We start from the raw sequence: 27850 nt of genomic DNA, 5'->3' as shown, positions 1-27850 counted from the left end.
AAGCTCTTGGCACTTGTTGGTTCAGAACTTCAAGGGAAACAACACTTTTAAATACTAAACATTAAAGAGTAGGCTTACTACCTCAAGCTAAATGACTGGGACATTTTCATACTGCCTTTTTCAAACATAAATCTAATTTATTATTTTAATTTACATATTCTACTGTACTTTGTTAGACAATGAATTATCCAGTATTTCAATATGACTAACCTTCATTTATGCACCATTATAATAATTTAGTGTTACTGTATAGAAATTGGTCCTCTTAAAGCACATGTCCATGTACACTAGAACCTTGCAACTCATATTTTTAGAATATATTAGCTAAAAATTTCATGTGCAGTACATTTAATTAATTTAAGATCGCCATCAGGAGATTCTGCAATCTCTGCCATCTTTTGCAAGCAGATTAAGTTCCTCAGTAACATTATACTTCATCTGAATTACAATTTAATGAAAAATACAATTTGAATTATAAGAGGCCTTGATGCAGAATCTAGTTAAAAGATAAATTCAACATCTTAGATTGAAACAAGGAATGCCTATTTTTTTAATGATAAAAAAACTTGTTGGTATGCAAACGAAAAGGTTTATTAGGATTTTATGATAATTTCATGGCTCTATCTGTAAGTTTTTTTTTCAATGCAGTTTTTTCAACGTTTAACGGTTTTATTGTAGTCATTCTTTAGGGAAGCCTTGATGTCTTTTTTTGGGAACTATTTATTAATCTGCTGCTGGATTAACTGTAGGAATTAAATAGTTCTCAAAGATTTTCTGTTGAAAAGACTATATAAATTTCAAATGATTTTATAGTATGCATGATTGCGTTTTATCCTTAGACTGTAGGAAGATAAAAGAAGCTAAGGTATGTGTTGTCTAGAATCTAGGTGCTCAATGTATATGTCTGGATCCAATATGAAGTTCTACTGTACATATTTGGTTTGCCCAAACTGGTGACACCGCATGAAGGGTATGAGGACCCCTGGTTTGGGATTTGTTTAAAGAAATAAAGAATGTAAAGTCATTTTTAAATATTTGCTTTGTATATATTCACGTCTATGAAGTATTGGTTCTTGAAGACCAACTGGGGGTTGGGTACCCCTCAATCCCATGACTCTCCTATCCTCATTTGAACCTTGTCACCCTGAGAATTGGGTGAAATCACATCACAAATTGAGAAATCACATTTTTGATTGTTTGGTATGCAGACATGTTTAGCTGTCTTTGGAACAGTAAGGAGGGGTCTTCTTTATCATCTGATATCCTTTGGTGGTGGGTGGGCCTAGTGACATGGCATAATGACATGGTTCCTAATGGCATGACAGGGTGCCCCAGTGAGTTTAGGGCAACTTTATGACACCTTCCTTTAATGGTTTTGTCCTGGACATCCTCACAGATAATGGGCACCATTCAACCAGGAACGCATGGTCCTGACTTTACCACAGAGCAGTAATACTGCAAATAGTGGGGTGGGAAGGAGGTAGGGATGGGTGAAGACAGTGATAAGATTTCACTAAAAGGAATTTTTGTTATTTTGCTATTTTTTTCTATATGTATCTATATGTTTTAAACTATGTTTAAAATGTTTAATTTTTATTTTATATTTTTGGTAAATATGGATACATCTATTATAGGTTTGGAAATAATGCTGGGTTTTATGAGAGCCTAGCACTGCCTTTTGGCTGCCTGTGAGATGTGACAAGTATAATATGACAATATAAATAAGGGCAATGAATGAGGAGGACAAGGTTAGAGCTCACATGCATATAGGTACCATGCAAAGATATACTTGTTTAAGTGGAACTGTGTGATCCAACAAACCTGGAATGGATTTCCTAAAGGTCATTTGCTATTTGTTGGCAAATGTTTTTAATTCTGGATCAGATTCATTCCAGGTTTGCTTATCACCCAGCTTCTCTGATGAAAGTGTATCTCATCCAGCCTTTGAGAGTTTCAATAAATCAGGCCCAAAGTCTTAACAATTTTAGCCTACCAAGGGAGACATATCATTTGTGAGTCCAACATTTTATGGAACCTGACCATTAAATTTCATCAGAAAGTTAAGTATAAAAAAGGTAAAGACTGTTGCTTCCCAGATCTTCAATACTACAGCCTTATGATAGACCTTGGTGACCTATAGGGTACTTACACTTATTTATAACATGACATTTGAAGTACATGGAACTATTCTATAAACTCCCTTTAGGGACCCTTTTAAAACCACACAGACATCTGTGGGGACAGATAAACCAAAGCCAATAAAACACATTAACATGTTTCCCAAGCTACAGTTGTTATTGGTATCCTAAGGGGCGGACAGCATATGTCCACATTTTTATGAACACTTGCTATTCAAGACCTTCAGAAGGGTAAAGTACAAAATGATGTTTTCCAGATCCCTAATCCCTCAGCTTTCTGGTAGACCTTACAGCTAAATGCTGTATATGATTATACTTATTTTAAGTAAACATGTTGAAACCATCTTTTAAATTCCCTCTCTTGAATGTTTTTACAATTTAAAGACTCTCTTAAAATTAAAAAAAACATCTCTGAGGGCAGTTTAGGCAAAAGCCAATAAACACTTCACCATGTGTTGGATTCTTATGTATTCAGTCTCCATTTTAAAGGAACAGATCCATGCTCCCTATATTTGTGAAGTAACAATGCTAACCATTGATGTACTGAGTACTTTGTGTAAGTCTGGCTGTGTTAAATATTAAATGAGAAGGAGCAGAAAGAGAAGGGCCTAGTTGATCACTAATTTGATGATCTTACCTTACCAACCTCACCAACTCAATGCAAAGTCACTTTGAAATTACCCAACATGACTGTATCGATGTTTCATTTCCCTTGTTGAGCTGGGAATTTTAATGAGATGGTGTTTGAATAATAACCCTGTTCGTCTTACATTTTACCATATACCTTGTTTTGACTTTTCTCTACATTCATTTGAGAATTTCATGACCTCTGAACCCTTGAGATCCCTTTCACATAATAAATTGACCAGCAGAAATGGTATTAGCAATTTTTGTACTTACCATGAAAGGACAAATTAATTAACATCACTCAGAACCTGCTCCTTGGAGGATTAATGATGCAGCAGCTGTGGCTTCTGTGATACATTATGTTTTTATACGCCAACGTTAGTATTTGGAAAAAAAAGTAGAGTGAAGAATGAAGGTTGTTTTAAATTTTATATTCTCTCTATTTACCTTTTTTATATCCTCTGCTTGTGTTATATTAGCTATACCTTTTTTACTTGCTCTGTTACATTTAATTACTTTCCTCCCTGTAATGTTGCAGCCTTTTTTCCCCCAAATTTGCTGAATTCGCATTCATTGTCTACATGTACTAGAGTCAAAGATTTTGACTACATTTGATGTATTACATTTTGGGATGTGGCTGGGTCATATGTAATTAAATTGGCGGCTAATTTATATTTAACTCTTTTTCCATGCAAATGGTGTTATTGGTAGCGCATTTTTAACCTCCCTAGCGGTTCATTTCTTTCCGGTTTTATATGTCTAAAAGCGGTACATTGTTTTTCATGAAAATTTTTTTTACAGTATAATATAATCGTATGAGTATAATAAAGTTTGAAACACAAAATCATGTAAAAACAATAAATTGAATAAATTAAAAAATCTATATATTTAAAAAAAAATTATTTTTTTTAAATTAAAAAAAAAAACATATTATAATCTTACTATTAAATATACTGTAAAATAAATGTTCTTGAAAACAATGTACTGCTTTTACGCATAAAAATCCAATGTATTGCATTCAGTACAGTTATTTTGGTATGAATGCAATACAAATGAATTTTGAATTCCCCACCCGCCCCGCTGGCAACGTACACACGCACCGACGTCACCGGGAACTCCCCGGTGACTCATCGGATGCAGAAGCAGGAAGAAGAAAGAAGACAGAGATTGTGACGCTGGATGGCGCGGGACGCCGGCAGATCAGGTAAGGCTCTATTTACTATTACCTCCCATAGGTTTACATACCCCGAGTGTGACTCGGGTTACCGCTTTTAGCAACTTTTTTCTACCCTGAGTCACACTCCTCTGGGGTGGTTAAAATAAAGCTGTGCTTTGCTCATACAGGTCAAAGAAACAGGTTCAATTTATTGCCCCAGTGCCTATTAGCACATGATCACCTTTGCTTTGCTTCCTCACCATTTTGCTTTTCCACCAAAAGCAACGAAAACAAGCCTTCTGGTAATATTTTAGTCTGCGCATGGCCAAGAATTTTTTCCCTGTTCGATGGTGCTTTACTAACCAACACTGTGCTACATGAGAGAAAATGACCTTACTCCCTTTAAACTTACCTAATTCACTCATTTCAGCAGAACCTACCACTATCTAACTGCTCACTTGTAGCCTCCTCTCTAAGTCAAACTGATCACATGCTCTGACATTATCAGGACCTATAGCTCTACATTGTAAATGAGAACTCCGAGGGCCCATGCATGACTAGGAATATTTGGTGGAAGAGGAATATGGCTGGTCTCCATTAGAGCAAGGTGTAAGGTAAAGTAAAATTTTTCAAGATGTAAGGTAAACTAAAAGTTTTTCAAACATGTCTAGAAATATATTTCACAAGAGATGGTGAGCTGCTTTTAATGTGATTGGTGGCTTTGTAAATATCTTAACACTGTTTTTTTTACATCAGATTTTGACTATGGGGTTCACTGGTGCATTTTTAGCAGTTAATGGGTGTGAAAAAATAAAGAGCAAAGCAGATAATTTTCCATCGTTGCCCTTCACTGTCATAGCTTATTGCTTCATACTGAATAACTAAAGTAATGTAACATTCACTTTGGCCTCTATTTAGACAGAGACTGGCCTGAAAAAAGTATGGGGACAGTCGGAGAGCCCAGATGCTAAGTGGAATCAAGTGAAGATTCGCCTTGGGAAGCTGCGCCATTTTGAAGTTATTTTTGAAGGTGTGCGCACAAGGGATTTTGGTGGAGGAGCAGCCATTGATGACATTGAGTTTATTAACTGTTCAGCAGGCAAGTAAAAATTCAATGTGTACCTACCTAATATAATATATGTATGTTTAAACAAAGTGAAGGGAAGAGCCTACCTAATATTTATTTCTGTTCTGGCTTTTATCATGTACAGTTAGGTCCATAAATATTTTTTCTAATTCTGGTTCTGTACATTACCACAAATAATTTTGAATGAAACAACTCAGATGCAGTTGAACTGCAGACTTTCATCTTTAATTCAGTGGGTCAAACAAAAAGATTGCTAAAAATGTGAGGTACTAAAGCCTATTTTTAACACAATCATTTCATTTCAGGGGCGCAAAAGTAATTGGACAATTGACTCAAGGGCTATTTCATGGGCTGGTGTGGGCAATTCCTTCATTATGTCATTTACAATTAGGCAGATAAAAGGCCTGTAGTTGATTTTATGGGTGGGGGTGGGGTGCTCATATGTGGAAGATTTTGCTGTGAACAGACAACATGCGGTCAGCTCTCCATGTAGGTGAAACAAGCCATCCTTAAGCTGCAAAAACAGAAAAAACCCATCCGAGAATTTGCTACAATATTAGGAGTGGCAAAATCCACAGTTTGGTACATCATGAGAAAGAAAACAAAGCACTGGTGAACTCAGCGACTCCAAAAGGCCTGGACGTCCTCCGAAGACAACAGTGGTGGATGATGGCAGAATCATTTCCATGGTGAAGAGAAACCCCTTCACAACAGCCAACCAAGTGAACAACACTCTCCAGGAAGTAGTCGTATTGATATCCAAGTCTACCATAAAGAGAAGACTGCATGAAAGTAAATACAGAGGGTGCAACGCAAGGTGCAAGCCACTCATAAGCCTCAAGAAGAGAAAGGCTATATTGGACTTTGCTCAAAAACATCTAAAAAAGCCAGCACAGTTCTGGAAAAACATTCTTTGGACAGAGGAAACCAAGATCAACCTTTACCAGAATGATGGCAAGAAAAAGGTATGGAGAAGGCGTAGAACAGCTCATGATCCAAAGTATAGCACATCATCTGTAAAACATGACGGAGGCAGTGTGATGGCTTGGGCGTGCATGGCTGCCATGGCACTGGGACATTAGTGTTTATCCAAGATGTGACACAGGACAGAAGCAGCGGAATGAATTCTGAGGTGTTCAGAGACATACTGTCTGCTCAAATCCAGCTAAATGCAGTCACATTGATTGGGAGACGCTTCATGATACAGATGGACAATGACCCAAAACATACAGCCAAAGCAACCTGGCAGTTTATTAAAGCAAAGAAGTGGAATATTCTTGAATGGCCAAGTCAGTCACTTGATCTGAGCCCAAATGAGCATGCATTTCACTTGTTGAAGACTAAACTTCAGACAGAACAGCCCACAAACAGCAACTGAAAGCCGCTGCAGTAAAGGCCTGGCAGAGCATTATAAAAGAGGAAACCAAGAATCTGGTGATGTTCATGAGTTCAAGACTACAGGCTGTCATTGCCAGCAAAGGGTTTTCAACCTAGTATTGGAAATTAAAATAATCCTTTTGTTTAGCATATACAAGTGAAAAGGTGTAAGCCATGTTTTAGGGCAACATCCCACTTTCATCATGGCCACCAATCATGGAAACACTGGGCTTGATTTAATAAAGCTTTCCAAAGCTGGAAAAGATAAACTTTCATGAGTGAAGCTGGGTGATCCAGCCCACTGTGTGATGCTTATTGTTTGATATTCAGTTTTAGTACACAGGGAACTGACTAATCAATGAAGAGGACCACTTGGTTGTATTTGCTTCCTGAGCGAAGTATTCCCAGTTCTCCCCTGCTTGGAAACACACTGAGTTTGAGTGTGCAAAAATGACGGACTGTGAGAATCGAGGTTCGTGTTTTACCCACTTTTTCAATCTTGCCTACCCCTCTTTTTCTGTCTCACTACTTCCCACCACTCCATATCTCCCCTCCTGTTGTGTGATACTTGCCCCACCTCCTAGAAGCAGTACAACCAAAGATTGAGAAGCCATAGGAATTCGGTTTCATTGAATCATTATCTGATATCTGATATCTGAAAATATCTAAGGCAAAATGAATACACAAGCACATGGTGAATATAGACCTTCATTTCAATTCACTTACAAAAGCCTGACTTAAAAATGGATGCCGCCATTTAGATGCCACTTGTGCAGGCAAGTCACTCAGTAACAAAATGTAGCACCTCCTTCCGTAAATTAAATGATCCTATTTGTGTCAGTATTGATTGCCGCTCTGAGGGATATTAGACTTTGATACTTAATATTCCACACACTTGATTTACCACTGACCAGATCTGGAAAGTACAAGGTTCCGATTTCCTAGTGTTTGATGATTCTGCGGGCATCACGTCAACCGATGATGTTCAGAATAGTTATGTGACAGAAGACATAAAGCTCAGAATGCAAAAATGCTCTAAATTGATTAGTAAGGCCACCCAGCATGTTTGTATTTGTGTCTGTAAGGCGCATAGCTTGACATGGCACATACACCCTCTTGTCTGGTATCTGCCGCTATCCATCATTTTCATCTGAACTTGCCTTGATGTGACCTTGTCTTGACAAGCAAGACTGGAAAAGAGAACTTTCTTCTGGGCTGAGCTGTATCTATTACTCCATGCTAATAACTATCCCTTGTCCTTCAGTGATGCCAAAATAAACTTTTAAAGCTACGCTGCAGTCTGAATGGGGAATAAAAGGGTCATTCAATTAAACACTGATATTTCCATGAGGAGTTGCATCTGATGGACCCATAAGTAAAACAGCCACTCATTCACTTATTCTATCTCAATGGCACTGCTACCCATTTATTACGTTCATTTGGGAAAAGGGGGGCATTACTTTTACAACAAGCATGTTCATGTGTCTTTTTATACCATAATGTTATCTATAACAATATATAAATCAAAAAGCCAATTGGGAAGAAGATGTAAATCGTAACTCTAACAAAGATGTAAACAGTTCAAAATTGAGAGTTCTCAATTACTGCAAAAGCCACTCACTGTTTTTGAGAAACGCATTGAATTGAGGGCACAAAAGTTTGGGTGAGACCTGACATACTGCATGCACAATAGCAAATGTGACACACCAGGAGATACCTTAAATGTAATGTCTTTGGAATCCATTAAATCAATGGTTTTAGTTTTCTTTTTTTTTTCTTTATTACCTGCCAAAAAACCTAGTGCTACTTTTAGCTGGACTTTAACAACGCATGTCACTTAACAGCTCACTACCTTACTAAATGTAATGTTAGACCATTGGAATGGTTTCTGGTCATGAAGTTGTAATCACAACACAGCCTCACTGGCCATGTGAACTAACCCTAATCTAGTTTTCAAAGAACCCCTGAGCTAACAAAAGTGAATGTTTGATATTCTTAACCTAATGGAATGCAGCTTCTTTGCTATCCTTGGGAGGGAGAAGGACTTTATCTCAAGCTCATGTGATAAAAGGATGTAGTCTCATCAGGAACCGAACATTTGCTGCAAGACTTGGATTAAAGACTATTGGATTGGATTTCCTTTTTAGCTTTCAGTTTCAGCGTTCATCACCAATTTGTATAGTGCTAGTTTCGTTTGCTTACCACCTTACTTTATCACTTTGTATATGCAAGGACAGTTTTTCTACTTAACATGATTGTAATTAAAATCCTCTATTTAGCCCCGGCGAGGTTATCACAGGGACTGGAGGTCTTTTCCCAGCATCAGAGCCAGAAGGAGGGAACCAGTCGTCATGATACAAAATATAAAAATTATACAGTGTACAGTTAACATTGATCCTAAGCTAGTGATTTTTTAAATCCCTTCTTTGGGTTAGCATGTTGTGAAGAGTTGCTCTTTAAAGGGAAATTCTAATTTCTGCCCGACCTGCTATAATTAATCCCCATCTTACCTTTCTAAAAATCATTTTACTGGAAGATTATTGTCATTTTCATTCTACTTTTTCTGATATAGGACTAATTCATCAAGCTGTGATTTGTGATCCTGCATGCTAAAACTGCTATTATCACTTGTTATATTGCTTCATTCATCAAAGTGAGAAAAGTTTTATGCATTATCAGAGACAAGACATTTCTCCCATGAAAGCTCCCAAGACCATTCGATACTTTAAAAATTATCAACCTAAAATGCTAACACTTTATACTTAATTTTATCCTACACTGCATCCACCATACCTTAGAAGCACTGATAAACTGTGTAGTAACCCTACAACCCTACAATTCAACTTAGGAACGAACCTACAGTCCCTATCTCGTATGTAACCCAGGGACTCTCTGTATCTTCTATCTCTGTATTTAAAGGAACCCTGCCACTTTCAACATCCAAAGCAAAGAGTGTATTTTTAATACATAGATAAAAAGTTGATCTTTTGAATAGGAAGTTGGAGAATGAAAGGAACTATTATTATTAGAAAGCTATCTTTGTTGAGCTGGAATGGAATGCTAGCTTTTGGGCTGTTTTGGCGAATACTTTTACACTAATACTTTTCAAATTACTTGCCCAAAACAAATATGCAGCAAGCCAAGACACAATTTATGATCCAAACACACCTTGTCCAGTAGCTTTCATTTTATATAGTCTTTTCTTCCCCCACATATCACTTACCCACCCCATCCAGTTCTGTCTTGTGTACACTAACTTCTGTCATGTGAGAGGATGTGGCTACCTATTATTGTCAGATCCTTGGTTCCTCCTGGTATATACCTTGGGACTAGCAAGTACATGAGTGTTTATGTACATATTTGTAATATTGGCAGTAGGTAAAGGGTTTTAAAGGTTGAAGAATGAAAGCTAGAGGAAGTTATCGTGGTGGAGGGAATTGGGGTCATTGAACAAACATGTTGGTGAAGGATATTGGGAACAGTGGAGAGTGTTATAGAGAGGAATGTTTTTAAGGAAAGTGGGATGTGGTTCAAAGGTTGCAGGACGGGATCATACAGAGGATGGTGGTACCATCAATACAAGGTCAATGACACTGAGACATATTGTTGAGACAGTGGAGGCATGTTTTTAAGCTAGACAAGATTCAGGATGGTGGAGGATTGTTAGTAAGGTGGTTGGATCGGTGATGAAGAAGGTAAATAAAAAAAGTTTATGGAAACAAGGAGAGAGTGAAGTAAGAAGAGCAGGAGAGGAAAATATAAATGAGCAGCTGATATAACAGTGGGCAAAGACAGAAAACACTCAGAAAAAATAAAATAAAATAGGGGAACCACGTTAAGGAAATGCCATAGATGAAGTATTGATGTATAAGAGAAATATTGGCAATGATAGAGTAGAAAAGCTTTACTTTTACTTCTCTTGAACGGTTGACATCTAAGACCTACCGGGCAGTGCTGAACAGGAGCAGTGTGCAGTTAGCAAAAATGGTAAGCATGTAATTATGTGGGGTGTTTAACAGAACAACATATTTCAGGTTGTGGGAAGTAAGATCTTTGCAGAAGAATGCACAGTAACAGAATGTTAACTGGGAAAGAAAGGAGCAAAAGAGGTATTGAGTTGTATGTTGAGGTTCAGAGCCAAAGTACACTTATCTGCCTTGCAAAGGCCTGCAGCACAATGAAGAAGTATGGGAACATAGCTGTACAACCAGAAGAATCCAGAAGTAAGCAGCCAGTAGGGAGAGATGACCTCACAGAGTAATGGGACAGATCAGGAAATGAGCAATGAGTGTGTTGGAGTGCAGTCTCAGAAAAGGGCTTCAAGAGTCCAAAGGAAAGCAGTGACTGCAGAAGTGAAAGGTGACTGTTAAGTAATGTTGGAAAGTGCTGATTCTTAGGCAGCAGCATGCCTATTAGAACAAAGTTTAGGAATAGAGGCAAAGTTCAATATTGGGAAAGCCAAAGAGGCAAACATGTTTAATACTCTGAAGGCTTTGTACATGTCTCTTACCATACTAACATACATTTGTTGCACATGTTATTCAGTAATGCATCACAGTGATTGTCGATTTTATATTTTCTCTCTTTTAATCCAAGTCGTCCATTATGCAAAGACTGTAAGAACCAATTAGAGATAGGGTGTATACCTAGCTTTTCTTGCATTTGGTTTTATTCCAGCACAAGACTTGCCTTCAAGGGGGAGATTGAAACATCTGTATATAAAAGGCCATTTTAAAGATGCTGAATATCAAACAAGTAAAACTGTGATAACCACATGAAAAATTTCTTTAAGTAACCCAAGCCGTGTATGGACTGCAAAATACAATATACCTTTCTTTTTTTTCTAATGTTAAAGCTTTAACTTATGCCTCATGAAGCCAAAATATTCAGTACGTGTGAAGACTTAGCAAAAATGCCCTACAAAAAAATATATTCTTTTCAGTATTCTTCGTGTATGTCCTAAGTTTTATTCAGCAAAGGTGTTTTTACCATGTACGTTATTGAACCAGACCACCATCTATTTTCCCTTGGGTCGTTAATTCACGGAAGTGTAGAAGAACAAGACTAATAGTAATGAAATCTTTGGGGGCACTGATCTAATAAGAAGCAGAGAGAGGAACATGTGGAGAAAAGCAGCCATTAGGAACTGTCTAACAATAGTAGCTCCAGGGAGCAGAGGAAGCACAGAGCATAGAAGGAACAGATAACAATTCATCAGTGTGAATTCACAAAAAAAGGAAAATGTTCACTAAAAATGATGCTGCACAAGAGGACTCTGAACTTTACTATGTTGTTTGTATATATTTTATGTCGGGATGATCAAGACTGTCATGTGATTCAAAGTTTGACAAACTCTAACTTAGGCTGGAATACCGTTAAAGCCTATGAGGGTTAACATTCTTCTGATAAATTCAAATTTTTTAGGCAAATGAAGAAAATGTTTGTCAAATAAAATAAAAAAGTGACCAAGGCACTGCTAACAGTGCCATAATACTGCCAACAGTATTTAAGGAGCTTTTTTTAGACCTTGCTATATTAAAATGAGAGGACATTATCTCTTCCAGTTTAGAAATAAACACATTTGTAGCCCTCCACACTGCAATGCATAGTAATATAGCACAGTATAGCATGGTATAACTCTCCCTACATCCACTGTCAGCTTTTTCTAAATTCCAACGCCAAATGGACAAATGGATACTAGAAATACAATCTTTTATAGCAAAGGGTCTGGCTATTACAAAAGCACACAATATTTTTTATTCTAACCCTCCCAACCACAATTGAAAGGTCAAACAAGGAATTTTGGGTCCGATAATATACAGGATTACCCACGTAAACTTGAACCCATCACGGGTCAAACTCAAACCTCATCCCTGATTGTATGTACAAAAATTGCAAAGCATACACATTGAATGTGCCATAATCAATTAGAGGTATATTGTCATTAATATGGTATTAATATGGTATGTCATTAATATGGTATATTGTCATTAATATAGTTGTTGTAGGAATTGTTTCTATATTGCTGAAGTTTATATGGATCGCTGATGAGGAGAAGAAATACTGATTGTAAGTGCAGTGCAGAATAGATTTCTAGGGATCAACATTTTTAAGGAATATTCAAAGGTGTTAAAAATATTGAAGTTCCCCATATTTAAGCTCACTTTCTTCAATTGGTATGATAGCCTTGATTTATCGGAAAAGGATTCCCTTTAAAGTTCCGAGGTATCTATTATGCTGTTACCTATTATGCTTATGTTTGCTTTAGATTCCAGCAGCAAAATGGAATAATGGGAAGTGGTGGTGGGTAAGTAAAGACATAAACACAGGCAAATCACAGGTTCACTTTAAGGAATTATATCTTTTTACTGAACTTGAAAAAATCCCCACAAGCAATTGGATATTGGAATTCCCACTTTTGGCTCAGATTAAGTTGCCTTCAATGGCAAGGTTTGTCATAAACAATCCTTAATGTCGCAGACAGGCCCTTGAAGTTATAAAAGTCTAAAACTTGATGAGAATGATTGGCCGTCTCCCAAATAGTGCATCCAAAAACACAAATGCAGACACAGCAATGTAGCTATTTGTTAAGGGGTTTTATTACAGACTTTTATGCTTTGCCTGTATGGATTCAGCTGACTTTCACAATCACCACTAAGGTCACCCAAGTAATAGGCTTAATATTGGTGCAGCCACCTCACCGTTGTTCATTTCATTTCACCTTCAGGTTTTTGAATTACGTCTAAATAGTCGAAACTGACTTGACTTGCTCTCTATCTGATGAACAGAGAGAAGATACCTTCTAACATCCAGTGTCTTAATCATCTCCTGACATCTGCCTGACCTTGCATTCTAAGTGAACACCACTGAAACTTACACTTCCTGTGTACAAAGTGTGCATCTGAAAAAGACAAAATATTACCAAGCAAACGTCTTGTTTTATGTTTTATTATACGAAACAGCTATGTAAGGCCTGACATGTTATGTACACTTGAAAACTGAAACTTGCAATTTGCAGGATGCCTTTGATAAATGTAATTATCCCATTATAAGAGTGCTGTAGGTAGCCAGGCAAAAAGTTAATTGTTTGCTGATTTCAGAGATTAAAATCATCATTACAGGTCCCAGTTTGTTCTATTCAAAAAGATATCAACAAGTAGTACCTTGATAGACTTTAGGAGCTTTCTTTGCATTCAATAGGACACTTTCCAACACATATTGATGCAGTCATTATATCCAGACAACTTTATAAATACAGTACACAACACAATGCATTATAATCCATTGGTGAATGTAATCAGAATATATTGTAAAATCCCAATTATTACTCTCTCACAATAAGATGAACAGCAACTGTAGTATAAATATTTGTTTTACGCATTTCATGGAGCAGCATCCACTTATAGTATAGTAAGAACAAAAATAATAAAAATATATGTATCTAGGAATAATATAGCTAATAAATACTATGACCAACTGGCATACAGCATGGTTGACTCAGTGGCTAGCACTCTGGCCTTTGCATCACTAGGTCCCAGGTTCAAATCTCAGCCTGGACACTATCTGCAAAGTGATTTTATGTCCTCCCCATGTTTGTGGGGGTTTCCTCCACATCCAGAAAACATGCAGTTAGGTTAATTGGCTTCCCCTCAAAATTGGCCTTAGACTGTAATAATGACTTTTATATGGACATTAGATTGAGAACCCCTTTGAGGGAGTTAGTGATATGTCTATAGACTTTGTAAAGCGCTGCATGAAGTTGTAGTATTGGTGTTTATGCAATGAATGTTCAGCGCTTATGTTCAGCCCAAACACGCAATAAACAACTAAACTAGTAAAGAAGGAAGAGATTGTATAAATACTGTTTAATAAATTGTACACACCCATTAGTGGCCAAAAAAAAGGATAAAAGGTATGCAAAAAAAAAAAAAACAATACATAAAATATACCCTAAATAAAATGTTGAGTTGTAGCGTGTACATGCCTCAAGTCTAACTTGAGTCATATTACCTCTAAGGGAGCCGAACCACTATACAGAAACAGACACACATTTATGCTGTCAAGTTACCGAGGTATATCAGAGTGATCTCGAAAGCTTTTTCTATAATCTTATATTACAAAATAAGCTTTTCACTAAGGAGCAAACTAAACTGCCAAAGTTTGGATTGAAAAAAATTTTGTAAATTGTGCAAATTTTGCAGCAAACTCCACTTAAGGAAATGAAGAGCAAATCTTGTTAATCCATTTTGCCCATTTGTAGACTTATATGTAAGCTTGTGAAAAACAAAAGACATCGGAAGCCAGACACCGCCATCGACATTGGTACATGTACCAATGCAAAAAATAATTTAGATATACACAAAAGAAAACAGTATCTCAACCTTTACTGGCAGTATGGCTAATGTGAGACCACCTTTTTCTAGAAAGTAGGTTGAGTTATTTACTCCTTCAAATATGTGGCTCTTGTGACTCGGCTGACCAGAGTAAAGGCTTTGCAAAGCATTACAGGTTGTTCATGATTTCTATTAGCGGATGATTTTTAATTAATAGCTGATAATTTTTCTCCATGAGGTTGTTACTGCTTTTCAAGTGAGTTTTGTAGAGAAAACAATGTTAATCAGTTGTATTCAGTGAATTTAGCATCTGTTAATTTTAAATCAGACTCCTGCTTTTTAATTATATTGGAGTTCTGCTTTAAATATGGCAGATGTTATTTCTCTTAAGTATCTCTAAACAAGATGATAAATTAAAGAGTACTTTCCATTGAGTAATCAGAAAAACAAAATGAGAGACATAAGAGTGCGGTAAACAGTGGTAAAAGGATGACAGCATGTTAATAGGTGCATTGTGTTACTAAACTTAAATCAACAAATGAAATGGAGCATGCATTGATTCAGTTATGTATTGATTTCAACATCTTGTTGGTTGCAGTTGGAGAAGTGCCCGGAATATGCCCAGAAGACACAGATTTTGTATGCAAAAACAAGAAGTGCATTGAATATCACCTGGTGTGTGACTATAAAGCAGACTGTGAGGATTCCTCTGATGAAGCTGACTGCAGTATGTATATATTCTTGCATTTCCTAGTCATTTAATATTATTTAATAAAAAATAATTAAAAGTAATGTATACCTTTTCACTTTTATTCTTAGATAAACATGCAAATCAGCTTGATGTAAAGATCTCATTATTGTATGGTAAAGGATAACTGTGCTTTAAGTACAGTTTTTCTTTAAAACTGATCTTGAGGCAAATACTGACTACTGTCACACTTACATTTTCCTCACTAAATTGCAGATGTCTTTCTCCTGCACATGCAGGCAGTTCTGACTCTGGGTGAGCCTACGCTCCCAAGCTTTATCAGTTTTGCCCAAATTGCCAGCCTATCAGGAAATAGTCTCTTTTTCATCCCTGGCTATTTAGCTAGCTCAGACACAAGACTTGGCATTTGTGCAAAGTGTCTTCGAGCCACTTAGCTTTGCTGAGCTAGTTCCTGTACACCTGTTGCTTAATTCAGTGTTTTCTCTGTTTAACTCCTGTTTACCCCTTGATGTCCAGTCTATTGTTTCCAGCCTATTCCTTTGTGCTGTTCCATATTTCTACTGTGCCTCCTGTTGCTCCCAGTGTCTCCTGTGTTCCCTGTTTCTGCAGTCGCCCCTGTGTCACTGGTGTTTATTTCCTGAATCCCTGGTATTTGACCCCTGGCTTGTGACCTGACCTCTCTTAGTTGCTGCCTGCCTTGACCCTGACCTTCCTTGACAGTACTTCTGCATTTTAATTTGGTACCCTGTATCCTCCTCCCTACCCTGGTGTGCCGTAGGATTGCTTAGACTCTGCGCCTTGGCCCTTCTTAGGGCTCACACCACTTTTGTGCAAGCCATTGCGGCCCCTAGGGGCCCTGTCTCCCTAACCATGACAACTATTTTCCCACACCCCCCTACAAAAAAAGAGATGCCTTCTACTTAACTAAAACCACAGTTATCTACTCCTCTATCCTTGAATCTTCTTTCTGCATAAGTTGAGATTCTTCTTTGGGCATTCACATCACTGCCTGCAAGACTTGGGCATCCCTTGGCTAAGGCAAAGTCCTATCAAGATTATGAAGAGGTGATAATGTCAAGTCAAAGGGGCTAGTTGATACATATGCAGTGTGGAGTTATTGGTACCCCACACGCAGAAACGGTGGTGCAAAAAGAGCTAAATTGCAGTTGCTGAACTTACTTTAAATTGTATTTATAATAATTTGGATAAAGTATGAAATATGTGAACCCATATCTGCTTCCAATGGATCCATTGGGAAATTGTCTTCCTGTCCCACATACAGAAACAGGTAGAGGTAGCAAATCGCTCTATAAAAAGATGATCTATTTATTTGTCACATGCGGGGACAAAAATAAAGCCTAAGACAATTTTTTGTACTTTCCATTGTGATCTCATTGGAAGCATTTTCTCTTACTTGTCTCTTTGACACAATACAAATCCTGCCATTTTAATTTCTACAACATCATCAGTTTTCTGAATGGTGGAGTCCTTTTTATTATTTAAGAAACTGATATGATAAGGGGTCATATGGTCCTAAAAGTTGGCCAGTGAATGAAATCAGTAATAGCAGGGTCCTATAAGCACATTGGCTTCTATGAAATGTGTGTTTTGAAAGCTGTATTTTGGATAAATTTATTACAAAAAGTGTTTTTTTTATTAACAAGGTCATTGTCAGTTACCAGAAGTTTAAAAAAATGTTGCAAATGCCCCCTGTATGCACACATTTTACATGACAAGCATTTCTAAGGCTTCCTGTTGAGAACAATTGAATTAAAATGGTTATAGAACAAGCTGTGTTGAAAAAAAAATAATAATCTAACCTGAAAGGAAAAAGAATATGCCACTAGTGTACCCTGCCCTGTCAGATTCCATTGATATTAACAACAGTGCATCGAAGGAGCTTCAAAATCGGATTTCAAACACAATTTATAAATGCCTGATAATTCAAACTCTAAAGAATAGAAAAATATTTCATTTAGTGGTAATCTTCTATGAAATTTAGTGGACAGGAAGTGAGCTGGAATGTATTACCCCCTGCCATAATATATCTTTGTAATACTTAGGTGGGGATCATTTGTCTTTCTGCCTCCCCTCTTGGGTACTTTTGATTGGTTACCCAAAAAGTAGGCAAACTCACAGCTGTAAGACCAGCTTTCTTCTGCTTGCTGTAGGCAACTATACCAAAGTAATGATTATCATAAAGAGTCATATAATCACACAAATAGGCAGAGCAACTTCACAGAAGGTAAAATGAAGCTCTAGCTGCAAGGATTTTTTTCATATGTAAAGCTCCACTCCAGCCAAAGTATACATTGTTTTAGTTCTAGTGAGGAAATGAAGAAATTAATCTGACAACACTGCCTATTACAATATTCATGTAAACTTACTTTTTCAGATCATACCTACTCATGCCTATGTTAACAGCAGAAAATCATAATGTCATAATGTCTTATAGGTTAAATGGAAAAGGAAATTCCAAAAAGAAGTAGTGCAATTTTCTGGGTACTCAATCAGGTTTGGTCTGCATCAAACAGTTGTTTGAGCAGTTTAGAAACTGTTGGTTTCACAGAACTCAATGAAAACCAGCATGTACAGAATGAGGTATGTTATTCCTCAAAATTCAAGGCAGAGTTTAAGTGTTGGAATAAATGTGAATGTGAATTTATTTGAAAATTTAATTCAGAAAGAAGGAAGTGAAGCCTTAATCAAAGGACTGGGGACTGGACAGCAATTGCTGAGGCCCTTGGGTAAGTTAGGCCACTGGAGGTGTAGACCTAAGTGTGTTCTGGGCAAAAGTAAGACAGAAAGTGCCAATAAAGGTCTTGGGTGAGTAAGGCCCCAGGGGTGTGGACCCATACGTTTCCCAGACAAGCATTGTGAAGTGTGCCATTAGTCCTGTGGCAGGTGTCCACTGATGAGGTGAGCCAGGAAAAGGTTCAGCCCAGATGTAGGCAAACATCAAAGACTGATTAAAAGTTTAGCATTGGTGACAGTTGAGATAACCCAAGCAGATGGTCTAGAATCTTATTCTCCATTTATTACCATTAACCCTGAAACACTATCCTCCTGGTATTTTGGTAATTCTTCTTTGCCCTGATCCCCACTGTTTACTGAGCAAGTCCTGGCACTAGAGAAGAAGAGACGATAGTACAGAACACCTGGATCATAAGAGTTTCAAATAATGCCAATGGTGTTCGGTAGGATTGAGGTCAGGGCTCTTTGCAGACCATTCAAATTTGTCTATTCCAAACTTATTAAATCATGCTTTAGTGAGCTGGCTTGGTGCATAGGAGCACGTGTATGTAATATTTCACATACTGTGTCATATATCAAATTATAGGGAAATAAAAAATAAATATACAACACATTTTTAGTTCTGAATGTGATAAGCAAAAAAAAAAAAAGGAAAAAAAATCTAGTATGCATTCCCTTTACGAATAACGCACCAGTAATACCAAATGATGCAAGTCAGGTAAGCTGTTCCAAAACCGGGGCTATATTTCATTTAAATTTTAAATCAACTTGTTCATAATTTTCACACCCTGTTGAACAGCACTGAAGCAAATGCTAAAATGAAAAATGGCAATTCCTTTGTGGAATTAAGTAAATGTACTAAGCCAGAATGAGCTAATCCCTTAATAGACTTATAGGAAATCGTACATCCAATAGGCACAGATGAACCTGCTTCAGAGAGGGACACAGCAGCGGTTGTTGTAAGGAAATCAAGCATTCATCTTACTGCATTCATTGCAAGGTGATTTCACTCTAAATTGCTGAGTACAATTTGGATGTCTCACAGGTGTCTATTAAAAGCCGCCATTATTTTGTATGCCCATAGGTCCATACACTGATTTGCTTGGCAGCTGCAACTTTTCACAGCTGAATCTTGACAGCGATTTGGGATGCAACCTCTCACAAGATAAGAACGATGATTTTGATTGGACGGTGGCAGAAAGAGGCATTCAGCTAAATACAGATCACACACCAGGTAAGTGAATTATGCAAATCGATCATTTTATCTATGCATCATGAGGTTCATCTGATTCATCATGAGGTTGTCAGGGGTTCCTTGAGCAATAGGCAGTATTAAAATGACCTCCCACCTGGTGGTGCCTGCAAGTTTTCAAAGATGATCTGACTTTTGACAAGCACGTGGTTCCAATGGTGTCTCTCTTCTAGTATCTCAGATTAATTACTGACACAAATGAATGTTTAGGTTGTTTGTACAGGTGGCATTCCTTCAACCTGCTTTTGTTGTAATGGGACATTCTTCCCATTGAACGCTAATATAATAAGTATTCCCCATGTCCACCATTTTAAGGGGCTTTCTTCTCCAACTGACCACCATTGTAACCACAACTATGGTCACTGACTACCAATGGTAATGGGGTATTCTGTCTGGACACCAATTAAATGGGACAAACTTTCCATTGCCTGACCATTTACCAGGGCATTCCCCAATGTAACAGGGCATTCTCCCTTACCACCAATGCTATAGAATGCTAATCTAATGACTACTAATGAAAATGGGGTTACATTGTCACTAACAAAAAAAATGTTAAGAGATATTATTCTCACTGATCACCAATGTACTTCATCATTATACCCACTGATAAAGTAATCAGGCATGTTTCCCACTGACCTTGAATGTAATGGGACATTTGTACTGACTATTTATAAAATTGGGCATTATCCCTAATGCCCACAAATGTAATGGAGCAATATTCTTACTGCCCACCAATGAGATTGGACATTATTTCTAATGAACACCAATGTAATAGGATATTATTCTCACTGATTATCAATTTTATGGGGCATTGTTCTCACTAAGCACCCATGGAATGGGGCATTGTTTCCACTGACCATGTATGAAATGGGATGTTGTTTGTATTGACCACCAATGTAATGGGGCAAAATTGACCTGACAACTGACCACTAATTTAGTGTTGCATTATTTTCACTGATCACTAGGAAATTGAGCACTGTTATTTCTGCCTGTTATAATTTCAAGTTTTTCTCTAATCTATTACTGAAAACATTTTTCTGCTCTCTGTGGCTGCATAAAACAGATATTTCTCCTTATTGTAGCAGTGGTCATGGTTACAAATGACAAGAAATAAGGTACAATTTCAAAAAGCTACACAAAGAGAATTTATTAAATAAAGTTTAAAGTAAATAAAGTTAATAAAGTTTTATTACATTAGGAAGGATGTTGTTGTCTGTATATCTGTTAAATATTACCCCAACTTTCTGTCTGGTAAAACTGTTGTCACTTTGGGGAAAGTGAGGAAAAGTTTTTAAAACCCCGCCCCACATTCTCTCCAAAACATTTGTCTGGATGAACACTTTATTATAAATGTGCTTTTATAAGTTTTGCGTGTTTATGAAGACAACATGTTAGGTAATTTTTTTATTTTAGGGTACAGGTAGTCCCTCAGTTAAGGACATCCGACATACAGACCACTCCTAGATAGGAACGGGCTTCCCTGCTCACTCCTGTGCAGGACAGAGGCTTGGAGGGGGGTGGTTTGCATGACTTGCAGATGAAATCTTTTGTTAAACACAGCTGAGGTTGTGGATGGTCTTAAGAGCTGAGCTGATCTGTAACATCTTGTAACTCTTTAATGACCAAGACAAACTCTGCAGCTGTTTCTTTTGGCATATCAAAGCACAGCTTGCTCCAGAAGATAATGAATGTCTAGGCTATGTCTTTTTTTTTTGTTTGTGATTAGCTAACAGTGAGTCGTTTATACATTAACTGACACCTCACTGCCTAATATTATTTAGAGCAAAGATCTGTCCTAATTGCCTTTTTTAAAAAAAAATATTGTACGGGTTCCAACTTACAAACAAATTCAACTAAAGAACCAACCTACAGTCCCTATGTCGTATGTAACTTGGGTAAAACCTGTATATTATTGCATTTTGATGGCACTGTAAAATAAAAATGTTGTTAAAGGAGGGAGGTCAAAGCTTAGCATTCTGTTTTACAGTCTTAATTTAAATAGGTTGGGCCCACTAACCAATATCAAGGTGTGAGGGGTAGTAGAAGGTAGGCCAGAGCTTAACTTTGTCATGCACATTGATGTCATGCTCTGATCCAACCTCCTACAACCCCAGTGCCTCACTATTGGCAAGTAATTATAACCTTGGACAAATTTGGACATTCGCATAAAGAGCACCCTGGGATTTGTTAACATACTCCTATTCTAAATATTTTTGCTGGCAACTGTGGCTTTCTGGTATATACTGTGATTACTAATTTTATTCCTTTTGTGGTAGAGACAGGTTTACCACAAAGTAATAAATAGTATAAATATATAAATGTGAACATTCTGTTAGAAAGAAGAACATCCATAGCCTAAAAATGCAAATTTGTATATTTGTTTAGATGGTTCCTGGACAATCCGCAGTACCCAGCTTGCTGAATCAACTACGTGTGTGTCAACTTAGGCTAATAAAAGTTGGAATGTTCCCTGTTGTCAGGGTGTAATTAGTTATCTGAACACCTAATGAATAAAGAAAGAAGTACAGAACATTCTACAGAACTACAGAGTACACTGTGTCTTTCCATCTGTTTTTCGTATTTGGATCACATACAGGTGTCAGACCTTTGGAGTGTAAAAGTTTGTCCTTGAGAACTAATTAGTGGAAGTCAGTTGTAAGCTGCAAAGTTCTTTATACAAAGCCAGGTTTATCTATATACTCTCCAAAAAATCATACAATGCCGAAGTCTCTTTAAGCCAAATATTTGAAATTTTGGCTGCCGAAATGAAAAAGGTTAAAGCAAGATACCAACAAAGAATAAATACCAATGCTAATAATGAATGTTGCTTATAAAATCAGGCACAGTGTTAGTAATGGGAAAAATGGAATAGAAAGCTAAAGCTCTTACCATCTACCCGGACACAAATATGCTCCCACATCGACATGCCACCACCTTTACATAAAGAGAAATGGTGTCCCTGCTTTAGAGCCCTATATATAGCACTACTGCCTCCTGGAATAGGTGNAGATGGGCTTCTAAAGCCTTAAAGGATGTTACCCTTGAAGCAACAAGAACAGATATTCTCCCAGCTGAATTGTATTTGAACTATATATATATGTATATATATATATATATATGTATAGGTAGTCTCCGAGTTAAGGACATCCAACATATGGACGACTCCTAGATACAAACAAGGTTTCCCAGCTTTCTCCTGTGCAGGCGGTTAGATTGTTTGATGGGGGTGGGGGGGCGGTGGTTCACATGACTTGCAGAAGAAATGTTTTGCTAAACACAGCTGATTATTTCTTTTTGCATAACAAAGCACAGCTTGCTCCGGAAGTTAATGAATGTCTAGGCTCCATTAAGTTTTTTTTTTTGCTTTGTTTGTGATTAACTCACAGTGAGGATTTTATACAGTAACTGACACCACACTGCCTAATATTATGTTGAGACAAACAGCTGTCCTAATTGCATTTATTAAAATAATGTACCTGTTCTGACTTATATACAAATTCAATTTAAGAATAAACCAACAGTCCCTATCTCGTATGCAACCCTGGGACTATCTGTATATATATATATATTGCAGTTCCTGCCCCTGTCATTTGCCCCAAAAAATTTACAAAATGTATTAAAATATATATGTGTTTTGTATTAACCCCATGTATTTTTTTAAGATTTGAGCATTTCTGCACAAATATGCATTTTTTATTTCAGCTCATCCCTATAGGTCTTGTTGCTCTCCCAGCCTGTTGCTGACCAATGATAGGAGAAGCAGCTAACCATTTTTCTGTCGTTCTGCTCTTTCCTCCAATCACCATGTTCATTGTTAGAACATGAGTACTGCAGCACAACTGATTGGCATCTTACAGGTCATCCTTCTTCCAACCTAAGATCAACTGTTCTGTAACTGCAATAGGCTGATACCAGGTTGGGTTTAGGCAATTAAACAGCCTGTATTTAACAAAATACAATTAACAATGTGTCAAAATCACTGCATGTTTGTGTCTTTTATATCTGCTTAGAGTTTAGCTTTAATAAAACTGAAAATAGCAGAAATCTAGGTACTTTAAAGTTTTTGAAAATGTATGCTACACTTTTAGTAAATGACTGTATTACATGATATAGAATCCCAGCGTCCACCCCCCACCCCCGACAAAAACCACTGAATTGCTCAAAAGCACTGTAGATGGGAAAACATGAAAAGCAAGATCTGTCTTCTCCCATAATGCACCAGAGTCAATGTCACCACATTATCAGGCTAATTGTAAATTGTCCTTCAAAGGATTACCTTGCTTTGAAGTCTGGGACTTGGAAAATACAAAAGGGCTGGAGTGATTTTAAATGAAGAAATATACGGGCCGTATTGATGTGTGGCATTTATAGAACCAACATTGCACATGACACTTGGAAATACATTTCAATAATTTACTGACTAAGTAGCTCTGTAATCTGAGCTATGAGGCTGTGCGGAAAAGCTTTGGGAAAGGAGCTTGTTTTTTTTTTTTTTTTAAGTTTCTAAAAGTGGCCTTTGCATGGAAAAACAACACTTCTAATATTATAAATGAACCTATTTAATTATATAAATATAAATAGGTAAAAGGCTTATGTTCTAAGACCATACCCTGCCTATAGCATGCTGCTGATTGCATCAAGGCATTTTTGTATGCCAGTCAAATAAAGGTGATCCATGCTGAGAGTGGGTTTGCATATGCTGACGCTAACCTTAATATGTGTTAGTGACATGTTAGCCATTCTATTCCTCAGATTTCATTGCTTTGTCACTGACCCAGTAAGTACACAGAAAATAAAATCAAAACCACCAGTTTAAGGTCAGTGACTCAGAATGTATTACCATCTATAGATCAGCATAATAGACAGATGTCAGGAACTGTATACTTTATTTCTCTCAAAACATGTTACCTGTAAAGTATCCTAGAGTTTCTGATTTGCCAATTATATCAAATGTAATGTCAACAATCACAGCCTCCCAAGCTTTATCCGATTTGATCCATGTATGGAATCTCATGAGATTTCAATGCTGCAAGAAAAAGAGAGCGTAAGCTTTTATTGTGCAGCCTAAAGCTAATTAGATATGACAGTTCCAGAACATGCAAGAAATGTGTTGATCGGACAGTAATACTACCGACTGGTATGAAATTATTTAAACTGAATGGGATATGATTTACATTTCCACCAAACAACACGTTAGAGATTCAACGCAGATTTCTAAAGATTTAAATTAAATAAAAAGCTATTATAGCACAAATTAATATATGCTTTTTCTCAAAAATCCTTAATAAATTTTTTCAGGTAAAAAAGAGAATGGCTTTAAGTAATTATTTCTATGTATTCATGACCATTTTTTTTAAATTTTGTATTTTATTTATGTCTTGCAATTATGGGCATATTGGTTTTTGACCCCAAACATGTTTCATCTATTAAGTTCAACCACTGGGGAAATAAAACATACCAGAAACATTTTAATTAAAGTATGTGCAAGACTGTAACATTTTTCTAAGCCCAACCAACTATAAAGAAAAATATTAATTGCTATGTAGGTGTAAAAATAAAAAAAATAAAAATGTTTCTTTTATTAATAAAATAAAATAAAATAATATTAATAACAATAATGATAATAATTAAAAAAAACTACTGTTATACTCTCTATAAATCTTCAATTGCCCCCAGAGACTCATCATTTAGCAATCCAGCACTGGTCTTCTTTAGGATTAAATGATGCTTTTAGGATTAAATAAACCTATTTCTTATGAGCCCTGAGAAGACCTACCGTCAATCACCCAAGGCTCACAGGAGAAATCCGCAAGGGGCAGCATTGACATTGTTACATGACCCTGTTCCAATACTCCACCCAGGAGAACATGACATATGATATCATGTGACTTGACATCATAGGCAGTTCTCCCTGCTGGCATCATGTTGGCACCCAAAGCACAACATTCCAGCTCCCTGCTGCTCCTGTCAGTCTGCCAATTGGAGCCCAAGGCAATTTGCCCAGTTTGCCCCAACCTAAAACCTAACACTACTTCACAGAAGACTGCTGGATTTTGACATGCTCATGTAGGTTTAGGTTTGTGAGAGGCGCTATTTTCTAAATATATATGGCAAAAGTCAATTTATAAAACAGACCTCTGGGAGAAACATTTAACCCAACTAGATAGATATATAGAGGAGTGTTCTCACCTGGAATGCTGCACATTTTCTAAACAAAAGGGGATTTTTCTATTATTATTTTGGGCTAAAATAATTTATTAGACAATCAACTTAGCTTCCCGCAGTCCCTCTGACCTTCCAATCCTCATTAAATTGTTTATTGTTGCTCAGTCAAATGACAGTTGGAGGAATGAGGATGAGTGTGTAACTAAAAAAACAGCAATTATTTTCTGTTTTTCATTTGCAGTTTCAGGACAATGTTTTCGGAAATGGCTCCTAACTGCAAAACTGCAATTTTTTAAAAATATTGTTATGTATTAAAAAGTTATATAAGATATAAAAAATATAATTTTTGTTTATAAATTTTTCTGAAAATCTGTGATAACAAGACCTTTCATTGCATATACAATTTTACAACTGTGAACCTGAAATTTGTACAATATATCATCATCATTTTGTGTAATGGAAAAAAATATATATATGTATTAAATGTACAAAAAAGTGCAAAAATACATGCAATAAAGTATGTTAGCTGCACATACTTTATATATTTGCCTATTAACCAGGATTTCCCCCCTCAAAATACCATTAAAAAGCATCTCAGTATATATCGAGGTCATACCAGGAGATGGTGCTGTGTCCTCAGGTGTGTAACAAACTCTTGCAGCTCAAGACCATGAGTTTGTTACACACAATACACAAGGACACTGTGACATCTATTGGTGGATAATGATAATCCACAAATGATCATATGAGAACAAATGACCCATCATAACCAACATAAAAGACAAAATACTTAACCTTATTCTATGCAAATTTGTTGTGTAATGTTATTGTTTACTTTATTTGAAAATTTCAATAAAAACTTTGAAACAAAAATAGATATCTTGGTTTATATTCAGATTAGTTTCAATTCAGGCATATAGAGTAAGTGTATAGGAACCTTATGACATTTAAATGTAATCTTTTCTGAACATCATGTGGTTCCTTTCACTTATATGTGTTTGGTTTACATATTTTACTGCATGCATTTTTGGTACATTATATATAATCATCTGCATTACACAAGTGAGAACAATGGGCCTGTTTTATGAAAGCTCTTCAAGACTGAAGAGGATACACTTCCATCATTGAACCTGGGTGATCCAGCAAACCTGAAATGGATCTGGTCCAGAATTGAATTAACAAATGGCAAATAATTTAGGAAATCCATTCAAGGTTTGCCGGATCACCTACTAATGAAAGTGTTTATTCTCTCCAGCCTTAAAGAGCTTTCATAAATTAGGCCCAATGACTTTTTACCAACTTTTGTTCTCCCATTGATCATGACATGGACATAATCTTTTTTTTTTTTTTTTTTTGTGGAAGCTTCGGACACGGGTTCATAGTCAGGTTGAAAAAAAAGACACAGATTCATCAAATTCAAACATTAGGAAATGTTTAAAATCTTCCACATGTGTAATTCACTTTAACACCCAAAAAAATCTAAACCTTTTATGATTGTATGAGCAGTGTTATTTACTATATTGCTAATGTTTACTCTCTCTAATGTTTACGCTCCTGTTACTAAAAATTATAATTGTTCTTGGCACATGACAATCATTATAGCTTAGTGCATGGAGCCAATGATCCAACATGATCCAAGACTATGTCTTATATATATGTTCCTACTTGTTTGTTTGTTTTTTATTTAGGAAGTGGAAGATTTTTTCTTTATGCCAATACATCAAATCAACAAGCTGGAGACACGGCAAGAATATTAACTAAACATGTTTTCCCCGCTGCTGATGACATGTGCAGAGTGCGCTTCTGGTATTATATATATGGCCCTCCACAGTCCGGAATTCTAAAGGTAGGTAATAAAGAGCACAAGCTTGAAGTTCCCAAATTATCACTTTGGTACTCTTTTTTTAAACAGCAATGACTAGCAGATAAATAATTGATGTATATGACTTGGAGATCCTACCAGTGATGGCACAAGGATAAACAATTTGCATAAAGTGTTGCTGATAGGCACCCCAATGGCTCACATTGCAGACTGACAGTTGTACAAGGCAACAGCTTTGTTAACGTGAAAGTGGAAGAATTGTTACTGGTAGAATCCTTGTAATGGATTCACAAAAAAAATGTATACACTAAAGTTTGATGCCAAGCAAAATTAAAAAAATGTATTTTGGGTTGACAAACAGTTCAGATAGAAGGACAAGGGGAGGACAGCATAGGGAGACACCAGTAGCCTGAATTTCCGTGAGGAATGA

At 36.7% G+C, this 27850-nt stretch overlaps 1 protein-coding gene across 1 annotated transcript in view; it reads left to right on the top strand.

Annotated features, from left to right (window-relative positions):
• The window catches only part of MALRD1 (MAM and LDL receptor class A domain containing 1), a 225882-nt gene that overhangs the window by 142693 nt on the left and 55339 nt on the right, over window positions 1-27850 (top strand). Inside the window, exons 28-31 of the mRNA XM_072413411.1 lie at window positions 4840-5020; window positions 15317-15445; window positions 19266-19415; window positions 27287-27444. Of these exons, the coding sequence (XP_072269512.1) occupies window positions 4840-5020; window positions 15317-15445; window positions 19266-19415; window positions 27287-27444 (618 nt within the window). The remainder of the gene's footprint in view (window positions 1-4839; window positions 5021-15316; window positions 15446-19265; window positions 19416-27286; window positions 27445-27850) is intronic.

Source organism: Pyxicephalus adspersus, chromosome 5, assembly GCF_032062135.1.
Source record: "Pyxicephalus adspersus chromosome 5, UCB_Pads_2.0, whole genome shotgun sequence".
Lineage (NCBI taxonomy): Eukaryota > Metazoa > Chordata > Amphibia > Anura > Pyxicephalidae > Pyxicephalus > Pyxicephalus adspersus.
The sequence above is the reverse complement of the archived record's forward strand: the minus strand, read 5'-3'. Positions and strand labels throughout refer to the sequence as shown.